The 22389-nt window shown below is 44.6% G+C and overlaps 1 protein-coding gene across 1 annotated transcript in view; it reads left to right on the plus strand.

Annotated features, from left to right (window-relative positions):
• Positions 1-8102: 8102 nt before the first annotated feature.
• Positions 8103-22389, plus strand: part of LOC144761281 (cysteine-rich venom protein-like) — a 207386-nt gene continuing 193099 nt past the window's right edge. The window contains exon 1 of the mRNA XM_078646728.1: positions 8103-8158. Coding sequence (XP_078502854.1) covers positions 8108-8158 — 51 coding nt within the window. The 5' untranslated portion in view covers positions 8103-8107. The remainder of the gene's footprint in view (positions 8159-22389) is intronic.

Here is a 22389-nt window from a genome sequence, read left to right on the forward strand (position 1 = left end):
ATCACTAAGGCACATCCATTTATTTTAAATTAAGAATGGAATACTCAAAATGAATATTCTACATCAAAACATGCAAATGAATATGGATTGGCTACAAATGTTGGCCCTCACAAATACCACAGTTTGGGGATTTGTAGTATGTTACATGGAAAACCTCTGAAACAGAAAACATTTATGACATCTAAGAAATAAATACAAACTTTGTATGCCTAGACAGGTGCCCTAACACGTAATTTAACATGGATGAGTACAAACACAGAGGCACCCAGAATAGTGTCCAGAGGCATATAGGCACAGAATAGTGGACCCCCAGTACTGAAGAGAACAGTTTCCAAAAGTGCATCACATTGGTACTTTTGTGTGTGTGTTTTATGGTAGTGCCATCACATTGGTAGTTTTGTGTGTGTGTTTTTTGGTAGTGCTCAGCTATCCACTGTTCTATTGCTGTTGCCACTGTGTAGCTTTTCCTGCACAAATGACACCAACTTAAAGATAAAAAAGATGTTTTTAGTTTTCATTGTTATGACAGAAGTCTAGCATGTTTCTCAAATCAGCAGCAATTTCTCCCTCCTCTCGATGTTGCACTTTCCCCATATTGCAATGAGATAATCACTGTTTTCATGTGATGTTTGAAACAACTGACTGTTAACTTCAGCACAGACAATGGGTTGTGTCTGTTAATAACTGGGATACCTGTGTGTTTATGTCTGTTTCTCCCAATTGTCTTAGTAAGAGCATTCCATAATGAAGCAACATCTGTACTCAAAATGTAACCTACAGGAGAGAACGTTGCAGCCCTGGGAAACCTGCCTGAGCTAGCTGGATCACATGCTGAAGGAGAACAATCCTAAGCACAGTTCTGCAAAGCGCAGATGGAGTGCCCCACTCTTGAGTGCTCATGGTGACAGGCCGAGGCTCAGGCAAATGGTAACACCTCTGGTGATAATTATTATACATTGGAGAATGATCTCCAATATAGTGAGCCTAATTTCCCTTAGCCTGGGTCAATCTGTAAGTTGATGGTCCCTCAATGCTACAGGGCCTTCCTACTGGAATAGAACACATGGCATTCCCCTGGCAGGACATCTGGACAAGGTGAACACATTTGAACAACGTGTCACTTCCATTGCCCCTAAATGAGGAGCCATGGAGATGCATTCTGCAGGTCCTGTAATGCCTGACTCCCTAGTGGTAATTCTGGGGTAAAGCATAAGGCTAAGGCAGGTATTGATATTGTTGGGCCTCTGGACTCTGGACCCCATGACTCCCCTAGGTAACAGGTTTATCCTGTCTTACTGGACCATGCAACAAAGTACCCTGAGGAACATATCCCTGAGGTCGGTGACTGCCCCTGTGATGGCAAGGGCACTGGCAGGGATGTTTACCCGTGGGTTTCCTCAAGGAGGCTGTGTCTGATAGGGACACAAACGTCATGTCTGCCTACTTGAAGTCCATATGGGATGAGTGTGAAGGTTAACCTACAAGTTATCTGTGCCATACTACCCCCAGACCAATGGGCTTCTTAAGAGATTCAATAAGACCCTCAAAGGCATGATTATGAGCCTGTCAAAGCCCTTGATGTGCAAGTGGGATATCATCTTACCAAGCCTGTTGTTTGATTAAAACAATGTACCTCAGAACGGAATGGGGTTCAGTCCTTTTCAGCTTCTGTTTGGTCATCCTGTCAAAGGACCACTCATTCTTGAAAAGGAAAGATGGAAGCAAGCTCAAGAAGTCACCCTAAGATGTAGTGAGCTACATTTTGACTCTCAGATCTCAGGTGAAGCACTTCTAGAAAGAGGCCAAAGGGAATCTGGAAGCCAGCCAGGTGATAAAGAAACACTTGTATGCCCAGAAGGCCACTCTGGTGGAGTTTCAACCTGACTAAAAGGTGTGGGTGATTGAGCCTGTAAAGACCCACGCTTTGAAGGACTAGTTTACCGGGCCCTATGAGGGAAGGACTGGAAAGGGTTCCTACCTAGGGGACCTCAAGACTTTCAGGGATACCTGAAGGGTGCTGCATTTTAACTGTCTCCAGCCCCATTCTAAAGTCACTGTAATGTAGGTGACCGATGGAAGTGAGGTGGGGGTATCCTGGCATCCTGTCTTCCAATGAGCAGGACTGATCAGTGTAGGGTGTCATCCACCCCCGACACACACTGGCTCCAGAATAAGAGAGAGAATGTTGCAAGTTGCCGGGAGGATTAATTTAGCTTTTGTCACTAATCCCAGATCTCACTGACAGCATGCCTTTCAAGAATAAGACCTACAGGCTGTATAATTAAAAACAAGCATTAAGAATAAGGCTTCGAAAATGTTGGGTTTGGAGGCGATTGAGCCCTCATGTAGTCCCTGGTTCAGTCTAGTGGTTGTACTGGTAACCAAGGCTGACTCTCCAGGCACCACCCCAGAAATGAGGTTGAGTGTGGATTACAGGGGTCTCAATTCAGTCACCATGACTGATTCTCATCCTATCCCCAGAGCTGATGAGCTCAATAAATAGTTGGGGGCTGCCAAGTTCATTAGTATATTTGATCTGACATCAGGATACAGGCATATTGACCTTACTGAAGGGGCCAGTGTGAGGTCAGCATTCTCCATCTGTTACGAGTGATGCCCTCTGGCTCATAGAATATTCCAGTCACTTTCCAGAGGCTGATCAACCAGGTCCTGGCTGGGCCAGAATACTTGAGTGCAGCCTGTATGGAGGACATGTCTGTTTTCAGATCCAGATGTGATGACCACCGGTACCACCTTCAAGAAGTACTTAAGTCCCTGCATTGGCAGGCCTGACTATCTAGGCAGCTAAGTGCCAGATCTGTTGCATCCGTGGGTCACTAAGTTTGTGGAGGCAGTGTGCAACCTCTTAGTCCAAGATACAGAACTCCTAAGAGCCAGACACAGGTGAAAGCTTTCTTATGTCTCACTGGGAATTATAGGTGATTTGTTAGGGGCTATGGCACAATTGTTGCCCCCTTAATGCTGGGTCTGAAGGCTTAGTGGACTAATGAATCCACTGTAGGAACCTGTGTTCTACCTCATGGTCACAGATTCAAATCCTGGCAGGTTCCCTCAGCATTGCAGCCTTCTGATGTCAACAAAATGAGTACCATTGAGTTAAGTAACAATAATAATCTGTTATCCAGCACCAAGATACCCTTGGATGAACATGCGCTTTACAGATACACATGGTATATTGTGTTATGTTAACTGAGCAGACTTTCAGGAAGTAGCCCAAAATGGTGATCTAGACAGAGGTGTGCCAGAAAGCATTTGATACCCTGAAGGAAGTCACTGGGAGAGCACAAGTGCGCAGGACCCTTGACTTCTTTACAGCATTCCTAATTCAGACTGATGCTTCACAGCATGACATTGGAGCTGTGTAGTCCTAGCTAAATAATGAGGACTTGGACCAACATGGAGTCTTATTCAGGATAAAGCTACTTCCCGGGAACAGCGGTGAAGTGCCTTTGAAAGGGAAGCCTTTGGTGTGGTCTGGGATCTGAAGAAGCTGAGGTTATAACTGTTTGGGACTAACTTCTGGGTTCAGACAGACCACAGACTCCTCAGATGGCTGTTGGGGTGGTCCTCATGCACAGTTTTCTCATCAATAATTTCACTGTAAATGATGCAGTGATATTATCAATGATATCATGGAAGATGTGGTCTAATTAGCAGTGCATGGCAAGGGTGTGAGTTATGTTTACCCTAGGGCATGAGTTATAGTTACTTGACATAACTATAACTGATGAATTTCTATGGTTTTGTGTGTTTAAAATCTGAATCTTACTATAACGTCCCAGTAACCTTTGTTTTTTAGTGAATTTCTAAGGTTTTGTTATTCTAATTCCTACCTATAACATTCTTTCTAACCTTTGTTTTTTTCTGTGATTTTCAACGTTTTTGTATGCTACATCGTAACTATGAAGTTCCTGTAACCTTTGTTTTTTCCCAGTGAATTTGTATGTTTATTTAATGCTATTTCCTAACTATAATGTCCCTGTACCCTTAATGTATGAGTGTGTGGGTGTGTAAGTGTGTGGGTGTGTAAGTGTGTAGGGGGTTTCAGTGCATGTGTGACTGGATGTGTTCCTCTGTAGTAAAATCATTAGTAGCCTCCTGGTCTGTCTCCATGCACCTTCAGTGGAGCAGAGAATGCGTAGTTGTGGCAGGTTTTACCAGATTGTCAATGCACTGGTGTTGACTTGCCCCAAAAGGGACCTCATTAAAAAGTGGCAGGACAAGAGGAAGGAGGTCTCCAGGATACACACTGCAAATGCCCTTCCTAGGGGCAAACCTAGATCCTGGATGACCTAAAGTTCCTCTCCATCTCACCTCTCTCGGGAAAGGTGTCCTCTCCATCATGCACCCTGATCAGCTGCGTGGTCCACAGTAGAGGGGAATGGAGATTAAATGTTTAACACAATCCATCACAGAACCTCCTGGAGCAACCCTGCACACATTCAGGAAGGACCTAAAGACCTGGTTCTTCAACTGATCTAGAGCCCCTCCCCATCCTCCCCAGGCACCTTGAGTAGTGCGCTTTACAAACCCCTGATTGATTGATAAATCACACAGCAAATTAGTGTGCATTCTGCTCTACAACCAAGGGGTTAACCTAACCTTTGATATACTAATATCCATAGATCTCAGGGGATCCTTATTTCAAGGGCATAGTAGCCCTCATCCACCTAGATGGCATGCTTCATCATCTGGCTAGCTCCTCGCTGGGTGAACACTGCAGTACCCAGCTGGCTCCCTGAAACGGGGACTCTTTGTAATAGATCTTTTTTTCCTCTCTCTCTGAGACGGTTTTAGCCAGAGCTCAGCTTGCTGCTTTAATTTGGGTTTATTTAAGAGTCTGTGGTGGTCTGGGTGAATGGGTAGTTAGAATTGGCTACAGGCACTCCCTTAGCAGTGTTTATTCCTGACAAGTGACCATGGCAAGATTGAAAACAAGAACCAAGCAAGTGTAGTCATAAGCCCTTTGTTATGCTCAGTAAGGTCAACATATATCATGTCGAAAAGTGCAAGAGGGGTTTAAGCATTTCATCAGGGCTGTAAAAAGACCCTAATCTACTCAGTGATTTTCTAAATAAGAAAGTTCAAAAGGAATATTGAAAGAAGACAAAAAGACAATACAAATATAAACAAGAGTATTTTTGTAGCACAGTGTTTGCACATAGAAAGGTCACAAACCTTCTGATAAACATACTCTTGCAGCACACGTGGCAAATTCCCAGCAGTTCATGCTAAATGTAATTTCATGTAGTCAGAAAAACTCACTAAAAACGCACTAATTAGTCATCTAATGAGGGCCCCATAGGGAAATCTCGAAGCAGCAGCTCCTCACCAAAACTTGTGTTACCAAAATGAAAGCTGTTCACTTACATCAGGAGGTACAGGAAAAAAGCATTGCGAACAAGCAATGTTCGCGGAATTTCTGCGTGTTCACAGAGATTTTTTACAGTTTCGCAGAACATTGTGTAGCGCGACTACACAAATTCCGTCCACCCCTAATAACTAGCCGTGGGAAAGATAAGAGCTGAATTTCCAGGTATCTGGTGAGTCTCCTCTTGCATATAAACAAAAAGGTATCCCATCTCTGCTTGCGACAGCACATTGTGTGCATGCTAGAGTGGGTGGCCACCATCTTGGAATAGTGACTGCGAGTGCTGATAGTAAATTTTAAACTGGTGAACTCCTTACTATGAGTTTTTCAACATGGCCCCCAAAAAGTTTTTGGGACAACCAAGCAGGAATTTCCATTGGAACAAGGCTATGTATCAGATAAAAACAACCTTACCTGGCTAGCAATTTCAAACATTTACAGGATTAGCAGGATAAATGATGAGTAGCTAGCGTATAGCTCTATATGAAGATGTAAAATAAAGCACAAAAAGGAACGGCATTCAGAAAAATCAAGAGAAAATAAATGAGGAAACTTTGCTTCCTCTCAAAAATGTGACAGGGAAAGAAAGTTAGAGGTTTCATTTTTCTAGGAACCCAAGAACAATATAATAAGGAGACCATGGTGTCCAGTAAAAATAATTGAAGTGCCTTTGAAAGGGAAGCCTTTGGTGTGGTCTGGGATCTGAAGAAGCTGAGGTTATAACTGTTTGGGACTAACTTCTGGGTTCAGGCAGACCACAGACTCCTCAGATGGCTGTTGGGGTGGTCCTCATGCACAGTTTTCTCATCAATAATTTCACTGTAAATGATGCAGTGATATTATCAATGATGTATGCCTGCCACATGGCAGCCGACCCTGTTTTGGGGGTGCTAGAGGGTGTCAAAGTGACACCCCCTGCACCCTTGTGAAATTCGGTATTTACCGAATCGGTAATGCCCATTCATTCCTATGGGCTTCAAAGCCCATAGGAATGAATGGGCAATACCGGTCGGTATTTACCGAATCCGTAAATACCGAATATTACCGATTCGGTAAATGCACATCTGGATTTACCTACATCTCCCTCTTTCTATTTTACCGATTCATAAATACCGAATCGGTAAAATTCGGTATTTATGAGTCAGTAAAATAGATTTACCTACATCTGGCCCCTAGTGTGTACTAAAGAGTCTCTTAGATTTCTCAATCTCTTGAAGGCAAATAGTGGTTTCTCCAATTGCATTTTGCCAGCATTCAAATTATACCTATCTTCTTCACATCTGATAAGGGAGTGTATTTCATTACTCACATTAACTATTCTTCAATGTTCCTTTGGCGAGTTTGCAACGGGATCTCTCTTATTATTACTAGCCAATGTGCAAGTGAATAACGGATGTTTTTCACCTTGTTTCACTTGTAGACAACTCAAGCTTTGCTCTTATTTTCAATTTGAAACCACTTAGAGCCCCTTGGTAACAACCTCCCAGTTAATCACAGGTCCTAATCTATGATTCAATATGTCACATACATGTTCTACATTCAATCACTATCCTCAACTGGAGTTTCAATATACTGTAGCTCATTACCCTTATGTCACTGCAGTGGGAAACAAAGCATATTTTCCACTGCTGTGAAGTAGCTATGCTCGACATTGGAACGGGTCTAGGTGGAATTATAAACAACTTGAGGTACATTTTTATTGCCTGTTTGAAGTCCTCCAGAATCCAAGGGTGAAAAACATCTCAGTTCTTCACATCCTTCCATTTATATTAACCATTTCTGATGAAAATATTTTTGTATAGTTAAAATGGTAAAGATTTGGCCTTTGTTGTGTATGCCTTATTGCCAAAATGTTCAAACTCATTGGGGCATATTTACAACCGAATGGCGAAGCGCGGTATAACGCCATAATTGGAAATGCTGCACTCCGTCATTCTGAGAATGCAGGGATGCGCCATATTTACAATAATAAGATGCACCCCTGACATTCTCCTAGTGTTGGCGCTAAATTAACCACCTAGCGCCAACCCAGGCACCCTTGCACATTAGCGTAAGGGTGCCTGCATTGCAGGGATTGATTGTTCATGTGCAGGAAGGTGCCACTTCCTGTACATGAACAATCACTAATGTCGATTTGTAACTTCTATGTGTGTTACGGGATGCAGCTCTTATAGAAGTAGCAACTCATCATAATCTAATTGTTCATGTGCAGGAAGGGACACCTTCCTGCACATGACCAATCACTGATGACGATTTGCTCTTTCTATGAGTGCTGCAGAATGCAGCAAACATAGAAACAGCAAAAACTAGTAGAAATTAATAATTTCTCTTCATTGCACAAGTTGAAGATCAGGTTTTCCCTGGTCTTATTTTTGGAGCTACCCCATATTTACGCCAGCCTTGTAAATAAAGGGCAACGTCAAAAAGCAATGGGTGTTGCAGCGGAACGCCCACTGCAACACCCATTGACCGCCTCTTTCACGCTAAATGCTAAATGAATAGGGGCATTATTTGCAAGGAGATGTTAAGCCATGTTAAGTCAAAGGGGCTATCATCACAAGAACCAAAAAAAAGTGACGTTCTGGTGGTGATAACCCCCTGAAAATATGCCCCATTGTTTCTTAAATGTAATGTTTACAACAAAGTATATGTATTTTCATTACACACTTGTAAAGAAATCAGACAATAACACTTATTTATTTTTCAGGACCTACAATGCTCACACTACTCCTCTCTTCTTTTGCATTTGTACATCTTACTCTGGAGGTATGTATGGATATTATTAACAAACACTATACATAAATGGACCTTCAATACCTTTCTCTTTGCACACACATAATATAACCAAATTCAAGTTCCTGTTACAATTTGAGCATACTCATATATAACATTAATGGGTGATTTCAGTTTAACCTTTGTTCGCAGGGAGACCCATTGGAATATAATGTTCCCTTATCAGGAATCTATAACATATTAAACCATCTTTATTAGTGATATAGTGCTTCCACACTTTAATTACTAGGGGCAAGAATCTCGGGCACAACCTTACAAGGTGCAGAAACACATTTGGTAAAACCAGTGGGCAGAACAAAGTCCTGAGACCAGGGAAGCCTAATATGGCTGCCAACTGAAGCCCTCCAACAGCATGGGTTAACAAGCAACACTCCTCCAAGGAGGATAACCTGCACTGGCCCTCCTGTCTATCACTAACCACAGCAACAAGCTGTGGCCCTCTTCTCACATTTACCAACTACTAATCAAGCTGAAAAAGTTGCAGAATACTGGGAATAATTTGGATAAAAGACTTCTGATTCCCAGTTCCTACAGTCTACTCCCAATTATAGACTTGTAAGCTCCTATACTTGTAAGCACTTTATTTAGGTAGTGGAATACCAACCTGGATAACTAATTCTAGCACCAGTATCATCCTGGTAAAATCCGGCTAGCTCATAATGAGGACCTGTGCATAATGCTTGAGCTTTCACTCAATAAGCAAGTTGTCCTGACTGTAGGCTACTGTATTGCAAATTGAGAGTGAATGGGCAAAACATTGACCTGATTATATATATAAATACTATTAGGCAGCATCCAAATCATGCAAGAACTGTCTTTTGCATCCATTTTGCAAAGGTGACTAGGTGATTCCAGAATCCTTGTTTGCCAAAAGCATTTACTTTTTAAACGTAATAGTGGTACAAATAATGGTAGAATCAAGTATTTAATGCTACGATGTTGATCGCTCCATTATACTAGGAAAGGGGGTGTTTTTCTAGGGCGGGGGGCTCTGAGAACTGGAAAATGTGTATAATACACAGGATTTTAAAACTATTCAATAGTATTCATTTATTAATTTATGAGTTTTATAGAGTGCTAGCCAGACCCAAAGGTATCGGAGCGCTTTACAGCATGAATCACTCGTAGGATACATTGAGCCAATTGTTATATACAATGTTCCAGAAAGTATCACATAATATCGACGTGGAGAGCAAAACGTTACACGTAAAGTAAGTTATTTCAGTACAATGTACAGGGGTCATATGACCGTTATCACAGTAGAATGTACAGGGAACAAATGACGCCTTGCTTCAGGGGTCGTTCAGGATCCAGTGACTCCTGGAAGGGATCGACCGGTGTGGGGGCGGGGGGGTGAGGAAGAGGTCATTGATGACCGAGTGTCCATGTGCTTCTATGGTTTATAGCTATCCTCCATTTGGGCGAGATCGGGTGAGGAGGAGGTCATTGAGCTGCCTTTTTAATTTTAAGTAGTGTCGTGCAGGCCTCAGCCAGGCCCGCTAGTGCAAGGGGTTCGCCCTTCTCTGCACAAAGTCCTCAGACCCAATTGAAAGAAGTTGGCATAGAAACTGGAAATACAAAGCACAAGAGCACATTTTACATATAAGGTAATGTTGAGAAGCACAATCGATCAGTGGGAGTAGCTAACAATCTGGGGGGTTCGGCTAACACATTCCAATCTAGAGCTAATCACTACCAGATGTGAACCCTAACGGTCAGCGGCAAAACAAGGGGAAGCTAATAATAGCCTGTTGCTGGGCAGATTTAAGTGCCATGAACAGGAAGATAGGACATAACACATGGTCGGCACGAGGTAGCATGCCGCAGTCAAAATGGCTGCCATGAATACAAAATGGAGTCCGTTAAATGTCAAGATAACAGCCAGAACCAAGATGTCTTTCGCTATTGCTCAATCTAATCGCTGTTAAATTACAACAGTAGGAGGGGTTAATCCTGAAGTGGACTGGAAGGGAGTTCCATATTTTTGGCGCATTTCCCCTGAAGGATCGAGATGCGGTTTTATGTCTGCGAGATTTTGGTGGGAGAAGGAGTAGAGTGTTTGGGCTCCTTAGGGTTCTTGACTGACCGGCCTTCTGAAGTTTAGCAGCTAGGTAGGCGGGTTTACCTGTGTGCAGCACTTTCTGCGTGAGGCAGGCGGTTCTGAAATTGGCACGCATTTCAACAGGAAGCCATTTTAGCTCTCTTAGTGCAGGCGAGATGTGATCGTATTTCTTTACTCCTGTGACCATTCTGGCTGCTGCGTTCAGAGTTGAAGTGAGTGGAGCAAGGTGGGATGTTGCTGCTCCTGTGAGGGTTGCAATTCCATAGTCCAGTCTGGTCAGTACCAGGGATTGTGTAGCTTGTTTGAGGTCACTCGTAGGGATGAATGGCTTTATTTTTTTGAATAGTTTAAGGTTGAGGAAGGCACTCTGCAGAGTTTTTGATTTGTTTGTTCATATCTACTTTGGGGTCCAGAGTAATTCCCAGCAATTTTGCAGACTCAGCTAGGATGAGGTTGTGGTTGAGAGCCTCGATGGCTTTTATCCCATCTGTGATTTGAGGGTTTTGTAGTAGTGGGATCTCTGTGTATAGTCAGTCAGTTAAGAGTTCTTTATTCGACGGTTAAAAACCATCATAAAAGCACAGTTTATATACAATTTAAAAGAACAATTAAATCCGCAATGAACCCGACTTGCAATACATTTCATAAAAATCAGTTTACATAATACAATCCAATACATAATATCAAACTAATCATAGTGCAGTACTATACACAATATATAGGGCTGATCACAAGAATTTTTACTCATCCCCTAGGGACCTCCTTAGTCTCACTGCAATTTTAATAAAGTTAATTACACAACATAACACCCAGGGCTCATTGACTTGTTGCAAGAATAATAGAGCTCTTTTGGCATGTCTAATTTTAGCACGTTTAATAACCCTGATTAAAAAGTTTTCGCCTTGGCATCGAATAAATAGGACATAAAAGTACAAAATAAAGGGAATCCTGCGGAGACCTATTGTCGCAGCCGCAGGCTCCCTTCTGCTCAATTGAAGTATTAAAACCCATAGGGGATGCTAATAAAAACGGTAATAAATTGAGCCTAAAACGACATATAAAAAACCTCTCCTGGGCATTGTGCATTAGGCGCAAGTAAGGCTCCATACCATCAGTGATACTATTAGATTGTGTGCTCTTACCGTAATTTTCGCCTCTTCTGCCTCAGCTCTAAGCTTTATTCTGGAATCTAAAAAAGCCTTCTTTATATGCAGCTTATGCGAAGGAACAATTTTTTCTGGGTTACTAAAAAGGGAGCTGTACCCCAATGCATCCAAATTTGCCTTTACATAGCTGAGCCATGATATACTCATACATTTGTCTTTTTTAAGGCAGTCACTTAGGATTTCTCTACTCAGAGTGGCTTCAGGGTTACACCATATTTTAATCCAAGCGAGTATTGGACTTCTTTTAATCAAATCTTCCAAGTATTGCATTCCCAATTCTCTATGAGCTATTGATGCTGGAACACTTTGAGGAATTTTGAGGATAGACCTTAAGTGCCTATTTTCTTCCGTTTGTAATTTGCATACATTGACAAAACCCCATACTTCAGCCCCGTACGTAAGTTTCGAACAACACATGGAGCTGTACAGGTTCATTATTTGCTCCGGGCACCATCTACCCACCCTCCTGTGTATAGTCATAATCTAGTGAATAGTCCTGCCCATGTGAGTGGACCCCGGAGCAATCAAAAATAATCTCTTAAGTTGTCAAAAAATGCAGAACTGCACAGACACTTAAGAGAGAATTTAAAGACAGATAATGCAGCCTATATCCACAGGCTACACTGTCCAGTACTTCAACTAGAAATTCCACCAAAAATCCACAAACAGCACAGCCTGTCCAGGTTTTTTCCAGACAGAAAAACATGCTTTTACCAGAAAAGCCCTCAGGAATGATAGACAGTGGACAGACAAGCCCCATAGGCTGCCATCATGTGGCTCAGAACAGGATACTGTGCCTTTAAGAGAACCTTCCAGAACTCTCTCAGTATCCCAGAATGCACAGCAGGTCCCTTTTACTTTCAGTTCTTTTTTCCGGCTCCTGCAAGCAGGACCCTGGAGCATTGAGCTCTCCCTTTTCAAGGGTTTATTGGTGATTTTTTCACTTTTTTCAAATTATTTGAGTGCTTTTCTTTAAGTACTTTGGTGTTTCTTCCTTGTGTGTGTTTTGGTGCACTCTTTACTTGTCAATATGCCTGCATTATTTGACAAATGCCCAGAGTGCTCGAGGAAGAAGGCCAAGTCGGACCCACATGATGTGTGCATCATCTGCCTTCCCTCATCTCATGTCCCAGAGGAGTGTGACATTTGCCAGGGCTTCTCTAGCAGGACCCTGAGAGATAGGATGAAGATCAGGCTTCAAGGCCTGGAGGACAGAAGACTGAAGGCACAAGGTGGGTCTGGAAGGGCTTCCTCTGCCCATGCTGAGGCCTCTGGGGGGCTCTCCAGGGGCAGGAAGACCAGCAAACGTTCCGATTCTCCGTCGGCGTCGATTGCACCGACTACGGCGTCCAGAGGGATGACTGCAGTCTGTTTCCCGTCTCCCCAGGGCTCTGGGTTGAAGCGGCGTCGACGCTCAGCGTCGAGGGAACTGAATAGACAGCCGTCGAGATTACCGGTGACGATTTTGTCGTCGGCGTCTTCGTCGAGTAATCGACGTAGAGAGGTGGCCCAGCGTCGGCGCTCGCCATCGAGGCGACACCGCCGTTCGCCGTTGGCGAAGAGAAGGAGGTCGCCGTCGAAGGGATCCTTGACGTCGAGGAGGACGTCGAAGTCACGCAGGCGTTCGGCGTCGAGGAGACGCTCGCTGTCGAGGCGAAGGTCGCCGATGAGACGAAGGTCGCCGTCGAGGCGAAGGCGTTTGCCGTCGAGAAGGCGGCGTTCGCCATCGAGAGAGAGGCGTTCGCCGTCGAGGAGGTGGCACTCGCCATCGAGGGGCCGACGCTCGCCGTCGGGTAAACGTTCTTCGACGCCAAACAGGCGCAGAAGGAGTTCTGGCACCAGGAGTCAGTCTAGCCGGTGCCAGGTGCCGATAGGGGATTCTCCATCGCCCCAGCCTAGAAAGGAAGGCGGATCACCGGGCTCGGTGTACTCTGAAGTGTATACACCTTCTAGGCCGAAGTCGTTTACGCCCCCTCCTCCCTTGCCCAGGGGACCTCCTCCGTGGGCTCCCACCCCGCCTCCACTTCCACTTCCACCTCATCCTCAACCTCAACCTCGACCTCAACCTCAACCTCAACCTCAGCCTCAACCTCAGCTGCAACCTCAACCTCAGCTTCCGGCTGACAGGCCTCCCCCGATTCCTCCGAGGACGGCTTCGCTGCCTAGATATCCGATGCCTCCTAAGGGTATCCCTCGGCCGAGGGCCCCAGCCAGGCCAAAGTAGCCGACTCCTGTGAGGCCGGCGAAGCGTCCAAAGCCGAAGAGGTCGCGATCTCGCTCCAGTCAGAGGGGGAGATCACGGAGTCGTCACAGGTCCTCAACAAGATCAAGACGGCGCTACAGGAGGCGCAGGTCACGGTCCCGCACGGACTCTTCCGGGACCAGAACCTACTCACCGACTTTGTCGGAATCCCCGGGGACGAGAGTGTCTCCGGTGGACGACATCAGCACATTCCAGAATGTTCTCCTGAGGGGTGCAGCTAAGTTGGGTATCACGGTGACGGTGCCTACTCCCACGACGTCCGTGATTTTCGAGACACTTCATAAGAAGTACCTGTCTCGACCTTTACTGCCTCTAGTACCAGGATTGGTAGAGCCCGCAGAGGAGTTATTTCTCACTCCTGCGGTGACGAAGGCCGCTCCCTCCTGGCTCCTTAAGAAGTACAGGGCCCCGGATTCTGACCCGGCTTTTCTTCGGATGGATCCGACTCCAGACTCTGACATTGTGACGGCGGCTAGGAAACAACATGCCACCTCCCCGTCTTCTACTGTACCTCCTGATAAGGAGAGCCGATGGATCGACTCGGAAGGCAGAAAGGTCTGTGGGACGGCATCTACTACGATGAAGGCGGCTAGCGCTGCTGCTTTGCTAGGGCAATATGATCGTGCCCTGTGGGAGTCCCTCCAGCAATTCGCTGAGTTCCTTCCCCGAGAGAAGAAAGAGGACTTTCAAGAGATCCTGAAGGAGGGGATGCTGGTGTCGAACCAGCTCATCATCGCTGCTGCTGATGCGTCTCTTCTGGCGGCCCATGTGTACTGTCATGGTGTCAACCAACGACGCCACGCTTGGCTTCGACTTACATCGCTCAAGCCGGAGGCTCAGCAGCGGTTGGCCAATCTGCCTTTCTCGGGGGAAACACTGTTTGGCAAGCATGCCGATGACGTGATGGCCCGCATGAAGGCAGAGGCCGAGACCCTGACGGCGGTCGGGTTGGAGAAGCCCAAGGAAAAGAAGACCTACCGCCCATTCCAGAGACGGTTTGGGGCGCAGGGCAGAGGGCGTGGGCAGACTTCGGGACAGCAGCAACAACAACAGCAGCAGTTCCGGAAGCCCTTCCAGAGGGGACCAAATCGTGGCGGCATAGTGATAAAGAAGTGTGGGGGGTCCACAATCCCCCCCACACTGCCCCGGGGACCGCCGCCCCTGGGGCAAAGCAACGCAGCCCCTTGGCGCATACTGGAGGCTCCTGGTGGGCTACTTGGCCCCCAGGGACCCCCAGTATGTAAGGGGAATTAGTTCCTATTCTGCAAACACGCCAGGGGTTGCGTTGCAGAGAGGTGTAAAAAAGGGTGTGGCCTCATTACACCTCTCTGTAATGCAGCTCCCTGGCTTATACTGGAGGCTCCTGGTGGGCTAGTTGCCCCCCAGGGACCCCCAGTATGCAAGGGGAATTAGTTCCTCCTCTGCAAACGCGCCAGGGGTTGCGCTGCAGAGTGTTGTAAAAAGGGGGCGTGCCCTCTGAACACCTGCCTGCAAAAATGTAGTAAATCAGTATAAAAAAATAACAATTAATACATTTAAAAATTGACATTTAAAAAACCTTGCAAATTCACTTAAAGAACTATAGGTTTCAGGCCTTATATAGTTAGGAATTAGCATTTAAAAAACCTTGCAAATTCACTTAATAAACCATAGGTTTCAGGCCTTATATAGTTAGGAATTAGCATTTAAAAAACCTTGCAAATTCACTGAAAAAAACCATAGGTTTCAGGCCTTATATAGCTAGGAATTAGCATTTAAAAAACCTTTGAAATTCACTGAAAAAACCATAGGTTTCAGGCCTTATATAATTAGGAATTAGCTTTTAAGAAACCTTTGAAATTCACTCAAAAAAACTATACGTTTTAGGGGTGTTATAGTTAGCTGGACATTTCACTCATACAAAACCATTGAAGTTGCTCCTGTATAGTTAGTTGTACTAACTATATTTCGTGCACCCGCAATCCACTGCTGATGATGTCACATATTAGATCATTCATGACATTGTCAGTGACATCACTGATGACATCTCAAATGACATCACTGATGACATCATCCACGTGACAATCACATACACCTTTTCATACACTAGTAAAATCTTTCATCATTCTTTGTAAAATACAGAGTATCATATTTGAATCCATTGTCACAGCAATACAAGTATCTAAAAATCCACTCAGTGATTCATAGATGTATAAACACATCTAATCACTTACCTGTAGATTCAGTCATACATGCTGTCAATGAACAATAGAACACTATCAAAAATACTTAAACACCTATATCGACAATAAACAACAGTACACATCCTATTCACATATGAAGTCATCCTACTAACTTATGCAAACAATGGATCATACTTACATATTTACTTAGCTACACACATATACAAACACCACTTCTTCTATTCATTTAGATAGTAAGTCATACTTAGTGAATTGTAAAATCATTATTACAAGTATACAGTTATCCATACAGTCACTCACACAATCATTGAGTCTTATGTATACTTATTTATATACAACAACTGACACATACACTGCCTTTTATTTTTCTAGTTTGTTGGACATGTACCATTGAGAAATATATTTGCTCATCACCACACCCATAAAGAGATTCACTCACCCAAACTGTTAGAACATGTAGTTTTAACTTCATATATCTACTGAATCAATTATTCACACATCTTTGGACAGTCACACACCCCCCACCGAACCACACACACTTTTTCACTCCCATACAAATACTCAGTTAATTAATCAATAACTAATATAGACTTTCACATAGCTAGTAACCAACTGTAGAATCAGTTTACACAACAACTGACAAAGTGATACAGATATTCACACAGTTTAGTCACTATCCTATGTAATGATGTCAGTACCTCCCCCTCTCAACCTCCCACTCAAATCATGTGTAATCAGCTCAATGACTTCTTTAAGGATAAGATTGCCATTATAAGAGACAGTCTCCAGCCCTGTTCGGCCATTACAGACAGAATGGACATCTGCAGAAACCCCTACGAACTTGAGGCTATCCCTCTCATAGACCAATCGAGGTTAGTTGAGCTGTTGAACCGCGTAGAGTCTGGGTCCCCCAACGATCCTTGTCCGCCGCATATACTAAATGAAGTCTACTTACCAATACCCCGAGGAATACTTTCCCTTTTGAACGAATCCCTATTACAGGGAATAGTCCCCAACTCGTTCAAAAACGCCACGCTGGTCCCATTAATTAAAAAACCTGGTGCCGACCCTTCTAACTTAGCAAACTACCGGCCCATATCCCTCCTCCCTTTCGGTGCAAAGATTCTAGAAGCCCATGTGGCCAGCTGTATCTCTAATTTTATAGAGACATCAGACTACCTGGAGCCCAACCAAGCCGGCTTTCGCCAGGCACACTCTACCGAGACGGTGATCCTAGCGGTCCTTGACACTTTGAGAGCTAATGCCGATAAGGGCATACATCAGGCCTTTGTGCTCCTGGACTTGTCGGCAGCGTTCGACACGGTGGATCATACCATCTTGTTGCACCGTGTCGAACAGGCTGGCTACGAGGCGCGGCCCTCGGATGGGTTAAGTCCTTTCTGAACGACCGATCCCAGGCAGTCAAGCTTGAGAACTTCAAAGCGCCCAAACTTGCCACTACCTGCGGCGTTCCGCAGGGCTCATTATTATCCCCCCTCCTGTTTAATCTATACCTTAAACCGCTGTTGCATTCCTTAAAAAACAGGAAGGTCACAATCTATAATTATGCGGATGTCCTGCAGCTCATATTCCCATTAAACTCCACAGACTCTATTGAGGAATTTCAGGCCACTATGCTGCATATTCAAGGGTGGATGGAGATAAACCATTTAAAACTCAATCCTGGAAAGACTGAGCTGGTACTCCCGGGCAAAAGTGCAACCAGCTGGGGCCCTCATTTTTGGCCGCCTTCAATGGGTTCTTCTCCGTCTCCCTCCTCTTCGGTAAAAAGTCTCGGGATCACTATTAATTCCGATCTATCACTGAAAAGTCAGGTGGGAACAGTGATATCTTCATGCTTTTTTCAGCTACGGAAGATTAAGAAAATTGCTCATTTTCTCACGCACTCTGCCCTCATTCAGGTGATAATTGCCTTAGTCCTTTCCCGTTTAGAATTCTCCAACTCTATTTATTTAGGCCTTCCCCTGGCTCTTTCTAAACGCCTACAGATTGTGCAAAATCAGGCAGCCATACTCATATTTAAATGTAACGGCAGGAGTTCGGCGAAACTATTGTTAGCCACTCTTCACTGGCTGCCTATAGCCCAACGGGTAACCTTCAAAGTAGGCTGTCTGGCCTTCAAGGCTCTTCATGGTAAAAGCCCTAAGTTTATTAATCATCTCACAAACAAACATGAACCGACTCGCAATCTCCGTTCTGCCCATCTGTCCCTCCTTACCTTGCCCCTCTTCAAAAAGAAACGCATTGGCGGCTGCCGATTTGCTTACCTGGCCCCAAAGATCTGGAACCTGTTCCCCTTGTCCCTCCGGAGTTGCACTGACCTAATGGAATTCAGGGGTGAACTGAAAACCTGGTTGTTCAAGCAAGCGCACGATTAAATCACTGTTTACCATCTTTTGCTTCTCTAGCGCCATGAAACCTCCGGGTGCTCGTGCGCTCTACAAAAATCGAATAACATAACATAACATAATATAACATAACATAACATAACATAACATTTAGTGAGACACTATAAATTGGTCAAGTAAACAGTCAATTACACTGCTACTAAATCCTCCATCCAAATATTTATTTATATATATCTATATATCCACTCGTTCTTCAATGCAAATTGCTAGATATATATATAATGCATATTTAAATAACGAAGCAAACCACATTCATTGGATGATGTCATCAGTGATGTCATCAGCGATGTCAATTGAGATGTCATCAGTGATGTCACTGACCATGTCATGAATGATCTAATATGTGACATCATCAGCAGTGGATTGCGAGTGCGCGAAATATAGTTAGTACAACTAACTATATAGTAGCAATTTCAATGGTTTTGTATGAGTGAAATGTACAGCTAACTATAACACCCCTAAAACTTATGGTTTTTTGAGTGAATTTCAAAGGTTTTTTTAAAAGCTAATTCCCAACTATATGAGGCCTGAAACCTATGTTTTTTTCAGTGAATATATATATATATATACATATATATATATATATATATATATATATATATATATATGTATATATATTACCTACTGGCGGTCGCCAGTAGGTATATATAGTTAGGATTTTTTCTCTATGGGTTTTTTGAAAATTCTATGTCTAATAACTTTGGCGTTTGTGGACGGAATTGGCTGAAATTTTCAGGAAAATGGCACATTTTGTTTCTGAGCAGCCCTTGAAAATTTGGGGGGGGTTCGTCCAGTGGGGGCCGAGAAAAAAGGGGGGTCCCAAAACGTGTTTTTAACATTGAGTTTTCCATAGGGCGGTTGGCCTCACTTTTAGCCCGAACGGCTGAATGGATTTGCACGAAACTTGGCAAAATTGTAGGGACTGGTAGCCCGATGTGCCTTTTGTAGGTCTCAATATGTGTGCTCCAGTGGATTTTGAGAAATTAACGTTTAAAAAAATATATATATCTGTAACAGCGGACCGGGCAGCGGCCCAGGACGCGTACTTTTCGCGCAACGGAGCTTTGTGAAGCGAAGCTGATTGGTTCTCTGGCGTCTGTCAACATTCCAAACAGTCCGTAGCGGCCGCCATCTTGTCTCTCGGTAGGATCGAGAGACAAGAGGAGGCCAAAGCGAAGGGGCAAATGACCATAAGGGGGAATAGTAGATCCTCGCTGACCCCCTAGGTTTGATGTGGAGGTTTTAAAAGGGCCCCGCGGGGCAAAAAAAAAAAAATAATAATAATAATCGAACGGCTGAATGGATTTGCACGAAACTTGGCAAAATTGTAGGGACTGGTAGCCCGATGTGCCTTTGCTAGGTCTCAATATATGTGCTTCAGTGGATTTTGAGAAATTAACGTTCAAAAAAAGATATATATCTGTAACAGCGCACCGCTTCGCGTACTTTTCGCGTTACGGAGCTTTGCGAAGCGAAGCTGATTGGCTCTCCGGTGTCTGTAAACATTCCAAACAGTACGTAGCGGCCGCCATCTTGTCTCTCGGTAGGATCGAGAGACAAGAGGAGGCCAAAGCGAAGGGGCAAATGACCATAAGGGGGCATAGTAGATCCTCGCTGACCCCCTAGGTTTGATGTGGAGGTTTTAAAAGGGCCCCGCGGGGCAAAAAAAAAAAATAATAATAATAATCGAACGGCTGAATGGATTTGCACGAAACTTGGTAAAATATTAGGGACTGGTAGCCCGATGTGCCTTTGCTATGTCTCAATGTATGTGCTTCAGTGCATTTTGAGAAATTAACGTTCAAAAACAAGATATATATCTGTAACAGCGCTCCGCTTCGCGGAGATAAAATTATATCTGTATTACCTAGCTGTTGCTAACACCAGTTAGCGACGGCTAGTAGGAGATAGCGACCATCTTGGGTCCCACTTTGCATGTGAGTGATATTTATCACTAATGACATGCAAAGTGGGCATGCCAAGATGTTAGCGACTGGAAACAGTCGCTAACATCGCTATCTCCTATTATCAACTTTTGGAAATATTCGAGATAAGCGCGAATATCTCCAAAAAGTAACAGCTGCCCTGAGCAGTTCTTAGCCATGTTATCCAATGGGAGGTGGATAACATGGCTAAGAGCATTAGCTCGGTAATGCATGAATATCGCGGAGTTTTCAGCGATATTAATGCATTGCGCTCGTTTTTTATCGTATTTGCGATAAACCTTGATAATAGCAAGGTTTATCTGCGATAATTTCTGACGGTAAAATAATCTTTGCAATGCATCGTTAGGGATAAATATCGCTTAACTTTGGTAATATGCCCCAACGTCTGTTAACGTTCGATTCGAAGGAAATCAGGAATTGTTGAAAAACATTGTGTGCGCCATCTTGTCTTTTTTCAAATGCCACACTTTTGTCGTGCACGGCAGCCATTTTAGATGCCTTGACCAGACCCACTCTGTGCACGCTGTCGATCCTTAGCATGGCTCCCCACCCTCACAAGCATCTCCCCCAGGCAGTGGTCACCCCCGCTCTCTGTCTTATGCATGGGTAATAAACCTCCCCCAATCTGCGCTGCTCTTCCCTGAGAATCACACCCTGTGCCCGCCCGACACCTCCCTTTCGCCCTATTCACTACCGCACCCTCTGACACTCCTTTTCCTCTGTGTCCGATTGTCCAGGCCGGTCCTAGGCTATCAGCTAGCCCTGCAGATGTAGTTTATGGCCACAGCTGTAAAGAATCACCCCTCTTCGAAGGAGTTATAGTAGATCAAGGCCCACACTCGATGAGATCCGTCACAGCAGAAGCGTTGCTATTATCTGAAAACCATCCTGTATTGTGATTGGGGAGGGGACCGAGCGTGAAGCGGAAGATTCCAGGGATGACTCTTTGTACATCAAAGTTTTTACAATTATGTGTCACATTAAAAATATATAGCACTCCGACAAAGTAGTAAGATTATAAAACTTTAATAATTTATAAATATATACAAGAAAACAAAAATAGTAATAACATATAAACATTTTTAGGGAAAAACAACGAAGTAGCGGTCGGCTGTGCGAATAGTCCCAACGCAGCACAACGTCCAGATTTCCGGCGTGGGGCGTCGCGGGGGGTGGGTCATCAGTAGCAAACTGTTGTGCGAATAGTTCCAAGGCAGCAGAACGCGCCGAAATCTAGATGACACGAAAGTGATGTCTAGTAAGTTGCCACCCAGCAAATAACGGCGTGGGGCGTCGCGGGGGGTGGGTCATCAGTAGCAAACTGTTGTGCGAATAGTTCCAAGGCAGCAGAACGATGGCACCAAGGTGATGTCCAGTAAGTTGCCGCACTGGTTTTGGTATCCTACAATGCTGCTCCGAATAACGGCGTGGGGCGCCCCGGGGGAGGCGGCGTGAACGGGCCTCTCCAGGTGGAGTCTCATCTGTTTTAGTGGGGCGCCCCTTTACCGTTTCAGTTGCCATTCCGTCCGCTTTTGGTCCACTGTGTCAAAATCCGCCATTCAGCTGAGTTGCGCCCACTCTTGCGGTGCAGCGATAGGCGGCTGCCACAGGACTCTCAAAATGGCGGCAGGCTCTTTCCTTTTTGGGCGTGGTCCACTGAAATGGCCCTGGGACACCTTGGAAATCGGACGCTTGTCTGCTAGGTCTTGGACCCCATTCTCGAAAGCGTTCCCTCCGCCTTGAGAATTCATCAAAAGTTTTGGGGGCCCCGACTCCTGCAGGCTTCTGGTGGGGAGCGGCTGCCATGATTGCTCGCGGAATGACCACGACGGAGCTACGAGATGGTGGTGCTCTCATGCTGACGCCAGTTTAGTCTGAAACATCCAGAAACAAGGTGGGGCTTTCATCGTTTGGGGGAAAAAAAAAGTTTTCATCCAATGAAAAGTGTTGTTTTTAGGTCATATGATCAAGCCTTCCATCATTCGGAAACCAAAAGTAAAATGAACCAATGAAAAGTTTTATAAACAAGTCACATGACCTGTTATGCGGCATAGGGTATAAAATGCGGAGAAAATACGTTGGCACGTGAGGCGGCGTCAGTAGCGGACCGATGTGCGAATAGGCCGAAGGCAATACAACGCGCCAAGATCCGGAT

Source organism: Lissotriton helveticus, chromosome 6 (assembly GCF_964261635.1).
Source record: "Lissotriton helveticus chromosome 6, aLisHel1.1, whole genome shotgun sequence".
NCBI classification, from domain to species: domain Eukaryota; kingdom Metazoa; phylum Chordata; class Amphibia; order Caudata; family Salamandridae; genus Lissotriton; species Lissotriton helveticus.